The sequence below is a fragment of the Salmo trutta genome, chromosome 24 (assembly GCF_901001165.1).
Source record: "Salmo trutta chromosome 24, fSalTru1.1, whole genome shotgun sequence".
Lineage (NCBI taxonomy): Eukaryota > Metazoa > Chordata > Actinopteri > Salmoniformes > Salmonidae > Salmo > Salmo trutta.
In genome coordinates, this window is record NC_042980.1 from 27,140,489 (window position 1) to 27,155,121 (window position 14,633).

General features: G+C 42.9%; 1 protein-coding gene across 1 annotated transcript in view; it reads right to left on the bottom strand.

Moving 5' to 3' along the window:
• Nucleotides 1-4,473: 4,473 nt before the first annotated feature.
• Nucleotides 4,474-14,633, bottom strand: part of LOC115161004 (ceramide kinase-like protein) — a 100,252-nt gene continuing 90,092 nt past the window's right edge. The window contains exon 6 of the mRNA XM_029711637.1: nt 4,474-4,720. Within this exon, the coding sequence (XP_029567497.1) occupies nt 4,714-4,720 (7 nt within the window). The 3' untranslated portion in view covers nt 4,474-4,713. The remainder of the gene's footprint in view (nt 4,721-14,633) is intronic.

The window sequence follows — 14,633 nt, forward strand, 5'->3', positions numbered from 1 at the left end:
GGGATGTATCCTGCTGGTGAAACAAACAGGGTCAGGAGTTGGGGATGTATCCTGCTGGTGAAACAAACAGGGTCAGGAGTTGAGGATGTATCCTGCTGGTGAAACAAACAGGGTCAGGAGTTGAGGATGTATCCTGCTGGTGAAACAAACAGGGTCAGGAGTTGAGGATGTATCCTGCTGGTGAAACAAACAGGGTCAGGAGTTGAGGATGTATCCTGCTGGTGAAACAAACAGGGTCAGGAGTTGAGGATGTACCCTTGTGGTGAAACAAATAAATCAGTTGAAGAGGTTTTAAATGTCCCATATCTGACAGACAATTGAACAGTACTGCTAAATACATGATCGAAAAGATGGTCAAATTATACTGAACATGACCTCTAAGAACTCTCTTTGTGGGGTGTAAATTAAACCCAGAGTAATATGGCCATGAGATTACAGGTAGGGCTATACTTAGTGAGCAGCGTTAGGTCATTGCCTTGGTAACATGTTATTTGAGACAGGGGTTGTATCCAGGTTGAAGGTCTATCTGACAGTGTAGGTGCTATGGGGCTTTAGACCAGCTGAAGGATAGAGTTGTACCTAATATATCGGCCAGTGTTCACACAGCGTCTCAGAGTAGGACTGCTGATCTAGGATCCCTTTTAGGATCAGCACTTCTACTCTGAGATGCTTTATGAATACAACTCCTAGGGCTGGATTCCACCCGTATCACTGAAGTTCAGTGTTATAGCGCGACTGAAATGTAAAGGTCATTTCTGATTGAGCCGACATATGCTGCGATTACCGTCAATTCAGTCTCTGTGAACACGGGAACATTGCCTTTAAATTTCAATCGTGCTATAGCTCTGAACTTCAGCAATACAGATTGAATCCAGCCACTAACGTATGAGGTTTATCAGTGCAGGTGCTGTGGTGCTTTGGGCCAGGTCAAGAACAAGAGCTGTACCTGATGAGTAGCTCTGAGGGCACCTCCAGTTGGTCTCCGTTTACGTTCCAGTGGTAGGTCCCCTCTGAGGAGATTATGGGTGTGTTCTTAGATTCACACTCTCCGTTGTCCTCGCAGACATCGTCAGACCAGCTTCTCTGAGAGCGGGGGCGAAGCCTCACAACTCGCACCGTGTGTGTCTCCACGAAGGAGAAACTGAACTGGGAGGAGAAGGAGGAGCAGGAGGAGGAGATTACTTTATTGTCCAGTTGTACACAAGGAGGATCCAAGACCCCTCCCTAGGACCTCCAATAAGCTTTGAGAGGGAGGTGAGGAATAGAGGAAGGAAGGGCTGAGGAAACAAGACCATCGTCTCAGTCATTTCTAACTATAACCACTAGGGGGCAATGATGATGCACAGGGTGAATACATGTCCCCAACAACACAATTCCCTAAACAGCAATGACGCTGTTACATAACCCTGGTCACCAAGGTTACATCCGGTCTTGGACAAAAGTTTAAACCAGTTAAGCCAGTGGAAACATGAAAGTAGTTCATATGAATGACACAGCCTATCTTTTGTCGATGAAGGATACAGGGAGTACATGGAGTACAGGTGTGTCTACATTTCCTACCACAACTCACATTGTTTGGCTTATGTATTCTGACTCCCCATCAGCTTTGTGGGATGTAAATGTGTTTTTCATTAGTTGTCCTTCAGACTCAGTTTCCCAGAAATCGTTCAATAGAAGTCAGACAATAAATAGAGTCTGAGTCGTTTGTTTGTCTGAGTCATCATTTTAGCATTTTCACGTCTGCTTGGTTTCATGGAAAATGGCCCAACAACATAAACATTAGTTAGAACTGCTCGGACGGAAGGACAGACAGAAAGAAGGATGGACGGACGGACAGTATGGTTATGAAATCCCCTCTCTAACTATTTGTTTACCCTGAACATTATGAAACCTGTTCTATTGAAACTCACAATAAAATAAAATGTCTCTTCTCAGGTACAGTAGACTCCCACACACTGTGAGTGATCCCTGCCTACCCAGTCACACAGTAGCATCACCCTGTATACAGCCAACTGTATATTTAGAATGTAGGTTAACAAACAGGCTTAGATTAGATTGTGTTGGATGGAAAACAGGACAGGTGGGCTGCTGGGCTCTTAAATGGACTAATCTGTATTAGTCTGAAAAGTGTTTTAGGGAAATTTGACAGTCAGTGATTAATTTGACTTGACAGTATGCTAATTCCGCTTAAGCTCGCAGGGCGGCAAACTCCATTAGTGACAGCGGGATTTCCTCTCTCTCTCTCTCTCTCTCTCTCTCTCTCTCTCGCTCGCTCTCTCTGTGTGTGTTTACATGTGTGTTTACTGTTTACATGTGTTTATATGTGTGTGTTTACTTGTGTGTGTTTACATATGTGTTTACTGTGTATATGTGTTTATGTGTGTGTTTACATGTGTGTGTGTGTGTTTACTGACTGACTCACTGAATGACACATGCCACTCCTCAAGGGGACAGCACCCTGTGTGTGTGTGTGTGTGTGTGTGTGTGTGTGTGTGTGTGTGTGTTTGTGTGTGTGTGTGTGTGTGTGTGTGTGTGTGTGTGTGTGTGTGTGTAAGGAAGGAAGGAAGGTCTGCCCTGCCCTGGTGACCTCGCCTGATTGTTTACACTGTTGTATCTCTTCAGGTGTTTGATGAACTCTGACCTGGAAGTGTTTCCTGCTGCAATCAAGACCATGCTTCCATTGTTCAATCTTACACACACACACACAAACACAGACAGAGGAAGTGAGGGGGAGAAAGAGAGAGAGAAATCAGTTCATATGTACAGTGTACTACATCACTGTGGCCATTTCAATCCAAGCAGGTTGATTAAGCAACACATCCTATATTTTTCGTGATTTGTCACCATGAAGACGAATAGATAATGTCAGGAACAGAACAGACAGCAGTATACAGTAGTTCCAACTTCATTAGTACTACATGATGTGTTTATTGTAAATGTGTCTACATCAACCATGCTATATTTACAAATACTCCTACTGTTCCTGTCTTGTGTAGTTAAGGTTGATGATGCTATAATACGCAGTGTGGTTCCACTGCGCTGTGTGAGGCCTGTTGTTCTACTACATGCTATATCATTACTGTGGCCAGATTCACACTGGGGCTGGGTCCAAAATGAAACCCTATTCCCTATATAAATCACTATATAGTAGTGCACTATATAGGGAATAGGATGCCATTTGGGACACAGACTGAGCCACCTAGGAGGCCTGGTCCTGCAGTGCCCACATATGCTCTTGTCTTTAAGTCCTCCCACTCTGACACTCCCTTTAATAAGCTTTGCCATTCTCTTTAATTAAGTTCTGGCACTCCCTTAAATCAGAGTCGTTATGTCCTCAGTAGTCCAGTTAGAAGCCTTTGACCTCAGTAGTCTGATCCAAACACTGATCCCAATCTCATTGGATTACCTGGAACTGGCTAGTATGTCCCATGTATGGTACCGACCCCCCACCGGAAGTGGCCTCCTCACCCTACCTAGGGGATAACAGGCCGGGCATGGAGGCTGGGCTTGGGAAGGTTGAACACCAGACAAGCTGCAGCGTTCTGGATAAGTTGCAGGGGTTTGATTACACAAGCAGGGAGCCCAGCCAACAGCGAGTTGCAGTAGTCCAGACGGAAGTCGACAAGTGCCTGGATTAGGATCTGCGCCGCTTCCTGTGTGAGTTAAGGTCGTACTCTACGGATGTTGAAGAGCATGAACCTGCAGAAGCGAGTCACTGCTTTGATGTTTGCAGAGAACGACAGGGTGTTGTCCAGGTTCACGTCAAGGTTCTTTGCTCTCTGGGAGGGGGACACCGTGGAGTTGTCAACCGTGATGGAGAGGTCTTGGAGTGGGCAGGCCTTCCCTGCATAACACAGCACGACATGGCAGCTCGGTAACCCCATGCCATTATCACTGGTCCAGGACGTAGTTCATGCTCAGTTCAATCCTCAGTCAACCACACGCATATATACATTACTAGGCACAGATGCAGGCTTGCATGCACTCACGCACATGCAGGCATGGATGCAGGTTTGTATGCATGTATTGTACTCACATATGCAGGAGGTGATTGTGTTAAGAGAGACCCACATACCTGGTGTTAGGGGCCAGGCCTCTGGTGGCCATGGAGCAGAGACAGGGGATGGCCATGATACTGACATTGAGGAACAGACCCTGGTTGGTCATCCACAACTGTTGCTCTTCTAGAGAAGACAGGGTTTCAGTGATGGACAGTGTCACACTATAAAAGACAAGATATAGAAAAGTTTTCATCCCCAAATTTTCAGATGCATCATTGTGTGTGTGTGTGTGTGTGTGTGTGTGTGTGTGTGTGTGTGTGTGTGTGTGTGTGTGTGTGTGTGTGTGTGTGTGACTCTCTAGAGCAGGTGTATTCAACTCTTACCCTACGAGGTCCAGAGCCTGCTGGTTATCTGTTCTACCTGATAATGAATTGCACCCACCTGATGTCCCAGGTCTAAATCAGTCCCTGATTAGAGGGGAACAATGAAAAACGCAGTGGAACTGGCTTCGAGGTCCAGAGTTGAGTTTTAGGGCTCTAGTGAGAGACTTACTTGAGGTTTGCTAGCGTTTTGATCACAGCGAACTCCCGTTTCTGCCCAGGTGGCATCCATTGATGCCTTTCCGCCAGGGCCAGCGTCCGCCCGCCAAAACCAAACATGGCAGAGAAGCCGAAACGCAGGAGGCGACCCAGAGAACTGAAACTACACACATCTACCTCCTATAGTAACACAGACAGGAGACAAAGAGAGGGAAGAGAGAAGAATAGATATGACAGATATCGATTAATGTACTGTATGAAGTTGGCATCCTGGTGCTGCAGCTTGAATGACATGCTTCTACTCGGTGACGGGTTCTCTGTCAGAGATGGAGATGTAACTAGTACGTGTATGGCATTCTTTCACTTCAGGTGTAGGCCTATGTTTAGTCCAGCATCAAAATGGGCAATTATTCATCTCTGGTTTATAACTTCCAATATATCAGACTATGCCATGGTCATTGCCATTGCTCTTGTGGCAATATAGGCTTATGATGGTACAGACACAGGTTCCATCTTATTGGCCTATACACATTCATGACATCTTTCTGTCTTGCCCATAAAATATATGGTTCCTGACCTCATAACTCATGAATATTCATGAAGGTCTAAAACATCCTGCCAGTTGGCCTTATTCACATGCATAAATATTACTTAATTAGAAAACCAACAAGCCCTATATCGACCCGCCGTAAATAAGCATCGCCATTCCCTGTTCGTATCAAGTGTTCTGTGTTCTTGTTTACATTATTTTGCTTTTAACCCAAACATTTTGTCTGTCAGTTAATTGTCATCCACGATGAAATCAGGGAGGGGACTGTGGATCTGTGCATCTGTTCTCATCCGTGCATTCGTTCATACGTTCGTTAGTCACACACGCAATGAACATCTAGTCAAATGGCTACCCAGACTATTTGCATTGCCCCCCCCCCCCCGTTTACGCCGCTGCTACTCTCTGGTATTATCTATGCATAGTCACTTTAATAACTCTATCTATATGTACATATTACCTCAATTACCTCGACTAACCGGTGACCCCACACATTGGCTCTGTACCGGTACCCCCTGTATATAGTCTCGCTATTGTTATTTTACTGCTGCTCTTTAACTACTTGTTACTTTTATTTCTTATTCATATATTTTAAACTGCATTGTTGGTTAGGGGCTTGTAAGTAAGCATTTCACTGTAAGGTCTACAGTTGTTGTATTTGGCGCTGGTGACTAATAACATTTCATTTGATTTGATATCTCAGACAGCTCTGGTCCGATTTTGATTAAACTTAGGTGAATGATGCCTCTTGCCATAGAGATCCAGCATTTACAACATTACACTGATTGGCCAGATGGTGGCACTATAACAAGAAATAAAAAATGCTACATTTGAGCGAAAGTCATGAAATGTCCCTCTCCTCACAAGGAAGAAATTGGCCTCAGGGATCCATGAGGTCCGCCATGATGGATTTTACGCCATTTAGTGTTTTGTGAAAAACGCTGCTGTTCTAGCACCGAATGACCGATCTACATGAAACTTGATATGTGACATCTACGGACATCTCTCAGCGCAATATTTTCCAGACTAGTAACTAAAACAACATGGCCGCTATTGACCAATAAACATTCACGTGGATGTGGTCTGGAACATAAGTGCATATAAGTCAGTAAAGGATATTTGTATTATAACACAATTTGGTACACATGTTGCAAACACTGTCCAGACTCACATATGCAAGAAGATTCATATCGACCACACGGTGGTGCTGTAACGGGCACATGTTAAGGGACATGAGTCTAGCTAACCCACACGATATCTCCGACACCACTGCCTGATTTTGACAAAACTAGGGTGAATGATGCGTCTTGCCATAGAGAGCCAGCATTTACAAAATGTTATTGATTGACCCAAGGGGGGTGCTATAGTAATCAACTCTACATATGTTAGTCACACGCAATATCTCAGACACCACTGGCCCGATTTTGATGAAACTTGGTGAATGATGCATCTAGCCATAGAAATTCGTCATTTACAAAATTACACTGAAAAGCCCAAGGGGGGCGCTGCATCATTTTTGATCATGGTTAGTGATGCACCCAGCAGCCATAGGAGACAGAACTTAATTACCAAGCTGTCACCAAGCTTTCTCTCTTGCAAAACTAATTGGATAGGTTGTGTGGAGGGCTCTGTCCTTTGTCTTTCACTTATTTCTTTCTTATTTCTATTTTCACATCGTTGTTGTCCCCCACGATTAAATCGGAAGGGGGACTGTGGATCTGTCTCCGTCCGTACGTTTGTTCATTAGTCACACGCAATATCTCCGACTCCACTGGCCCGATTTTGACGAAACTTGGGTGAATGATGCATTTTGCCATATAGATCCGGCAGTTACATAATTACACTGATAGGCCAAACTAAAATTCAAAACTGTGATCAAGCATATATCCTGTCTCGTTTGAGCTTGAATTGTTGTCACTCATTGGCCCAAGGGGGGGCGCTGCATCATTAGTGTGGGACATTTACATTTTAGTCATTTAGCAGACGCTCTTATCCAGAGCGACTTACAGTAGTGAATGCATACATTTCATAAATGTTTTTGTTTGTTGTGCTGGCCCCCCCGTGGGAATTGAACCCACAACCCTGGCTTTGCATACACCATGCTCTACCAAATGAGCCACAGGGAAGGCCAGGGACAACATGTTTACTTTTGCCTTGTTTCTAATCAGGTGAGATTTGAAATTCAGACATGTCAAAATGAGATTCAGACATGTCAAAACTTCGGAAATGTTGTTTGTTTGCATTTTCTGAATAAGATGCTGAGACAGGGAGACAATCTGTTCATCATTTAATTATCTGATTCTCCTCAATATTGGTTATTCAGAATAAAGTGTGAATGCTATTCTGTGTAGAAGAATCTGAACACAATTCCAATCATCTATCAACATAACCGCTGACAGAACTGGACTGACTGAACTGCATGTTCTATTGCTGTTGCTAGAAGTCCCTCCTAGTTCTGTGTTAGAGCTATGGATTACAGCACCATATGGCCTATAATGTAAGACAGAGAGGATTTAATGAAGAGTAGGGTTATCTCGTGTAGTTGAGGTCAACATTTGTTTAATAATAGAAGTCTATTGTAGCATGCGTGATTGTTTCAATAGGATTACATTTTGTACTGTACACAAAATGTTCTGCATCAAATCAAATTGTATTGGTCACATGCACACGTTTAGCAGATGTTATTGCGAGTGTAGCGAAATGCTTGTGCTTCTAGTTCCGACAGCGCAGCAATATCTAACAAGTAATATCTAACAATTCCACAACAAATACCTAATACACACAATCTAAGTAAGGAATGAAATAAGAATATATTTAAATATATGGATAAGCAATGTCAGAGCGGCATAGGCTAAGAAGCAATATATAGTATAGAATAGAGTATATACATATGAGTTGAGTAATGCAAGATATGTAAACATTATTAAAGTGACGTTATTAAAGTGACTAATGTTCCATTTATTAAACTGCCCAATTATTTCAAGTCTGTATGTAGGCAGCAGCCTCTCTGTGCTCGTGATGGCTATTTAACAATCTGATGGCCTTGAGATAGAAGCTGTTTTTCAGTCTCTCGGTCCCAGCTTTGATGCACCTGTACTGACCTCGCCTTCTGGATGATAGTAGGGTGAACAGGCAGGAGCTCGGTTGGTTGTTGTCCTTGATGATATTTTTGGCCTTCCTGTGGCATCGGGTGATGTAGGTGTCCTGGAGGGCAGGTAGTTCGCCCCCGGTGATGTGTTGTGCAGACCGCACCACCCTCTGGAGAGCCCTGCGGTTGTGGGCGGTGCAGTTGCCTTACCAGGCGGTGATACAGCCCGACAAGATGCTCTCAATTGAGCATCTGTAAAAGTTTAGGTGATAAGACACATTTCGTCAGCCTCCTGAGGTTGAAGAGGCGCTGTTGCGCCTTCTTCACCACACTGTCTGTGTGGGTGGGCCATTTCAGTGTGTCAGTGATATGTACGCCGAGGAACTTAAAACGTTCCACCTTCTCCACTGCTGTCCCGTCGATGTGCTTCCTCTGCTGTTTCCTAAACTCCTTTGTTTTATTGACTTTGAGTGAGAGGTTATTTTCCTGACACCACACTCCGAGAGCCCTCACCTCCTCCTTGTAAGCTGTTGCGTTGTTGTTGGTAATCAAGCCTACTACTGTTGTGTCGTCTGCAAACTTGATGATTGAGTTGGAGGCGTGCATGGCCACGTAGTCATGGGTGAACAGAGAGTACAGGAGGGGGCTTTGCACGCACCCTTGTGGGGCCCCAGTGTTTCCTACCTTCACCACCTGGGCGTGGCCCGTCAGGAAGTCCAGGACTCAATTGCACAGGGCAGGGTTGAGACCTAGGGCCTCAAGCTTAATGATGAGCTTGGAGGGTACTAAGGTGTTGAATGTGGAGGTGGAGGTGATATGATCCTTGACTAGTCTCTCAAAGCACTAATAGTCATTTAGTTCAGTTACCTTTGCATTCTTGGGTACAGGAACAATGGTGGCCATCTTGAAGCATGTGGGGACAGCAGACTGGGATAGGGAGAGATTGAATATGTCCGTAAACACACCAGCCAGCTGGTCTGCGCATGCTCTGAGAACGCGGCTCATGATGCCGTCTGGGCCGGATGCCTTTGGAGGGTTAACAAGTTTAAATGTCTTAATCGCGTTGGCCACGGAGAAGGAGAGCCCACAGTCCTGGAAGCAAGACGTCGGTGTCCGCGACGTGGCTGGTTTTCTTTTTGTAGTCCATGATTTTCTGTTGACCCTGCCACATCCGCCTCACGTCTGAGCTGTTGAATTGTGACTCCACTTTGTCTCAATACTGACATTTTGCTTGTTTGATTGCTTTGCAGAGGGAATGACTACTCTGTTTGTATTCTGCCATATTCCCAGTCGTCTTGCCATGGTTAACCTCTCTAGGGTAGGGGGCAGTATTTGCACGGCCGGATAAAAAACGTACCCGATTTAATCTGGTTATTACTAATGCCCAGAAACTAGAATATGCATATAATTATTGGCTTTGGATAGAAAACACCCTAAAGTTTCTAAAACTGTTTGAATGGTGTCTGTGAGTATAACAGAACTCATATGGCAGGCAAAAACCTGAGAAGATTCCTTACAGGAAGTGCCCTCTCTGACCATTTCTTGAGCTTCTACACTCTCTTTATTGAAAACTGAGGATCTCTGCTGTAACGTGACACTTCCTACGGCTCCCATAGGCTCTCAGAAGGCGGCAAAACGCTGAATGATGCCTTTGGAGCCCCTGGCTGAAAAACAGTAGCGCATTTGGATAGTGGTCGATCAGAGAACAATGAGACTGAGGCGTGTGCACGAGGCGACACCATGTTTTTATTTTCTCGTCTTTGAACGAAAACAGGGTTTCCCGGTCGGAATATTATCACTTTTTTACGAGAAAAATCGCATAAAAATTGATTTTAAACAGCGGTTGACATGCTTCTAAGTACGGTAATGGAATATTTAGAATTTTTTTGTCACGAAACGCGTCGGGCGCGTCACCCTTCGTCACCCTTCGGATAGTGTCTTGAACGTACGAACAAAACAGAGGATATTTGAACATAACTATGGATTATTTTGAACCAAACCAACATTTGTTATTGAAGTAGAAGTCCTGGGAGTGCATTCTGACGAAGAACAGCAAAGTTAATCAAATTTTTCTAATAGTAAATCGGAGTTTGGTGAGGGCCAAACTTGGTGGGTGTCAAATTAGCTAGCCCGTGATGGCTGGGCTATCTACTCAGAATATTGCAAAATGTGCTTTTGCCGAAAAGCTATTTTAAAATCGGACATAGCGATTGCATTAAGGAGTTCTGTATCTATAATTCTTAAAATAATTGTTATGTTTTTTGTGAACGTTTATCGTGAGTAATTTAGTAAATTCACCGGAAGTTTGCGGTGGGTATGCTAGTTCTGAACATCACATGCTAATGTAAAAAGCTGGTTTTTGATATAAATATGAACTTGATTGAACAAAACATGCATGTCTTGTATAACATAATGTCCTATGAGTGTCATCTGATGAAGATCATCAAAGGTTAGTGCTGCATTTAGCTGTGGTTTGGGTTTATGTGACATTATATGCTAGCTTGAAAAATGGGTGTCTGATTATTTCTGTCTGGGTACTCTGCTGACATAATTTAATGTTTTGCTTTCATTGTAAAGCCTTTTTGAAATCGGACAGTGTGGTTAGATTAACGAGAGTCTTGTCTTTAAAATGGTGTAAAATAGTCATATGTTTGAGAAATTGAAGTAATAGCATTTCTAAGGTATTTGAATAACGCGCCACGGGATTCCACTGGCTGTTGAGTAGGTGGGACGATTTCGTCCCACATACCCTAGAGAGGTTAAATGCAATGGTATGCACTTTCAGTTTTGCTGCTTTCAATCGACGGTTTCTAGTTCGGGTAGGTTTTAATAGACAGTGGGTACAACATCTCCTATACACTTCCTTAAAAACTCACTCACCGAATCAGCGTATACGTCGATATTATTCTCTGAGTCTACCCGGTGTCATGACTGTCCTGATCAGGTCAGGGTACAGGAGACCACCACCCTACAGATTATCTCCCAAACCCCCAACAGAGGAGGAGAGATCTAGGGGTCTGAAAATGTGGGGGTTTTATGACACCTCATGCCCATAATACAGAGAAATTCCTTTGTCCTAACAATGGAGAACTGGCCTCAGAACCTTAAACATGCAATAAAGGAACTTTGGAACAATGGTTTCCGTCAGCCACAATGGTGGTTATGACGAAAAGTGGAATATTAAAATGTATGTAACTTTGGTATTTGTTTTTAAAGGTTAAGAGATGACGTTATTATGAAAACATTGTACCTTTAAGAGTTTTCCCAGTATATGCCTGATGTTTATACATTGTACGCTGTTTGGAAAATATCCAAATCAAACAGAATGTTTTGATAAAGATGAAATGTGAAGTTAGTGTCTAAAATCAGATTTTTAGCCAAATCTAAGCCTTGCCCCCTGTACTTGGTCCGCCCAGAGAATCGCCCTAAAGGCTGTTACGCCCACTTCTGACCCGAGGGTATAAGACAGGAGAGTGAAGAATTAACATAGTAGACTATTGACCCCAAGCTGCAGCCAAGGTCTAACAAAGTCGACGAACCCCAAAACGAAACACAAGGTTGAAGACAAAGAAATATTTTTCTACACGAGCTACGGACGAGTAGCTGTGTCTAAGCGGGTGAATTCAAGCCGAACCACCCAGCCTCCACTCTCCATTGAATCGTGGTATCGACACCATTCGAGCCGAAGCTGTGAGCTCTGAGCTACAGAGCTGTCTGTCCTCAGAAGACCCCTTTCCGATCAAGGGTGAGGATCAGACCACTTAGCCAAGAAGGACACTGACATCGTGAGGACAACCAGAGAGTTGCGCCGGAGGAGAACTGCGTCATTTAGAAGCCTAAACGACCCACGCGGAGCTTCCCACCTGAGAACTACAACACGTAATTACATCATTATATTCTGACCCATAAGAGCGGCAGTTCGGGGCAAGGCTAATTTTAAATAAGCATGGCTGACAAATGAACCCAAATGTATATTTCTCTCGTGTACTTCCTTTATTTCTCTCTCTTTAAAATCCCCATTTTGGGTAACAAGCGCCATAGTGTGTTGGCCCGTTATACTAAGTCCTAATCGATAGCTAGACTGTGTTTTGTGTATGTGCATTTTTATCATCATTTTAGCTTGCTAGTAAATAAATAATCAACTAAGATTGGTGTGGTAAATTCAGTGGTAAAGCCCGGGTCCGTGCAGATTCCCGGATTATACGACTTTCAGATTATGAGACTGTAGAGGAAATTGATTAATTTAGCGACTGTTGTAATCGATATTCTGATATCCTTTGAGTTAATTTGGGAAATAGAAACTCAATCAAAACAATGTTCCCATGGTGCCCCAGGTTAATGAGTTAATAATTGCTTGATTCATTGCTTAATTCATTTAATCACGTAATTATAAACCGTTAATCATTCGATGAGCAACAGTCGTCACATTAACTAATACAACGTCACGACATATGGCGCCCCCTGTGAGGAATCTAAGATAGGACTAGGCCGCACTGTTGTGTTATTCCATATCAATTGTGTAGCAATATATATACATTCCATTAATAGCTATAGGCAGGACTAGTGCGGGAGAGAAGTGTGTGTGTGTCGTTCCATTTGACCCAGATACTGGTCGGGAGAGAACGACCCCTGTTGTATATCTGACCAAAGCCAGTGTGAAGGGGGTCTACTGAATGCTACGAGCTAGGGCATATGTACCAGCCGATGCAGGCATTCTGAGAAATAATACTAGTTCGGCCTAACGTAGTGTTATTTCTGTCGATCGCTTTCAGGAGTGATCTGACTCGGTCATAAGTAATTCCTAGAGCAGAGGACATATGAGCCAGCCATTACGGAAATTAGAGTAGATATATTCGTTTGACCGAAGCGAAGTTATTATCTCTCTACCTCTCGCGTTGGGTAACGGGGAGAGGTTAAGGGTTGAACGTGAGACGTCACCAAGTAAACCCGTTCCCTTGTTGGAGGGAACATCCCTTGTGCGGCGAGGGGGAAACCCCGCGCAAGGAAAGCTGAGCCTTGCGCCAGATGCTAAGCTAACAAAGGGGAGCCGCCATTTTTTTTCCCTCTTTGTTCATAGTGAATTCCCGCGTTAGACGGGAATCCTGTGTGACCTCAGCTTGGGCTATCCGTAACCTCTGGCGAAGAATCGCCAGTCATTTTTCGTGAAATAAATCAGGTTACGCTGTAGGATATCAAACCAGTCTTAACTGATTAGATATCATTGTCTTGTTCAATTTTATACATACATTAAATTGATACACTACCTCTCCAGGTTGGTTATGGGAATAATACACACACGAATGTGCCATAACCAATGAGACATGGTTAAACTGTTCCACGTTAACTTAGATATAGCAACTATTTCTGGTTAATTAAAGCTAATTCCTTTAGCCTATACAGGGTTGACTAATCATTCAAATTGATTAATAGATTAAAGCTGTTTTACCAGCTTAATGGTGTTTAGGTAGACTTTTTAACAGTTTTGTAAAATTCTATTTTCACTGGTACCCTGTCGATTTTAGCTTGTGTTAACAGTGACCTCCGGTGGTGAAGAATCACCAGTAATTATTTTTAAATAATTCAGGTTATGCTGTACGATATCTAACCAGTCTCAACTGAGTGGATATCATTGTCTCGTTCAATTTAATATACATTAAATTGCTACACTACCGTCCAGGTTGGTTATTGGAATAATACGCAAACTAATGTGTTCTAACCAATGAGACATAGTTAAACTTTTCAATGTTAACTTAGATATAGCAATTACTTCAGGTTAATTAAAGCTAATTCCTTTAGCCTATACGGGGTTGACTAATCATTCAAATTGATTAATAGATTAAAGCTGTTTTACCAGCTTAATGGTGTTTAGGTAGACTTTTTAACAGTTTTGTAAAATTCTATTTTCACTGGTACCCTGTCGATTTTAGCTTGTGTTAACAGTGACCTCCGGTGGTGAAGAATCACCAGTAATTATTTTTAAATAATTCAGGTTATGCTGTACGATATCTAACCAGTCTCAACTGAGTGGATATCATTGTCTCGTTCAATTTAATATACATTAAATTGCTACACTACCGTCCAGGTTGGTTATTGGAATAATACGCAAACTAATGTGTTCTAACCAATGAGACATAGTTAAACTTTTCAATGTTAACTTAGATATAGCAATTACTTCAGGTTAATTAAAGCTAATTCCTTTAGCTATACGGGGTTGACTAATCATTCAAATTGATTAATAGATTAAAGCTGTTTTACCAGCTTAATGGTGTTTAGGTAGACTTTTTAACAGTATTGTAAAATTCTATTTTCACTGGTACCCTGTCGATTTTAGCTTGTGTTAACAGTGACCTCCGGTGGTGAAGAATCACCAGTAATTATTTTTAAATAATTCAGGTTATGCTGTACGATATCTAACCAGTCTCAACTGATTGGATATCATTGTCTCGTTCAATTTAATA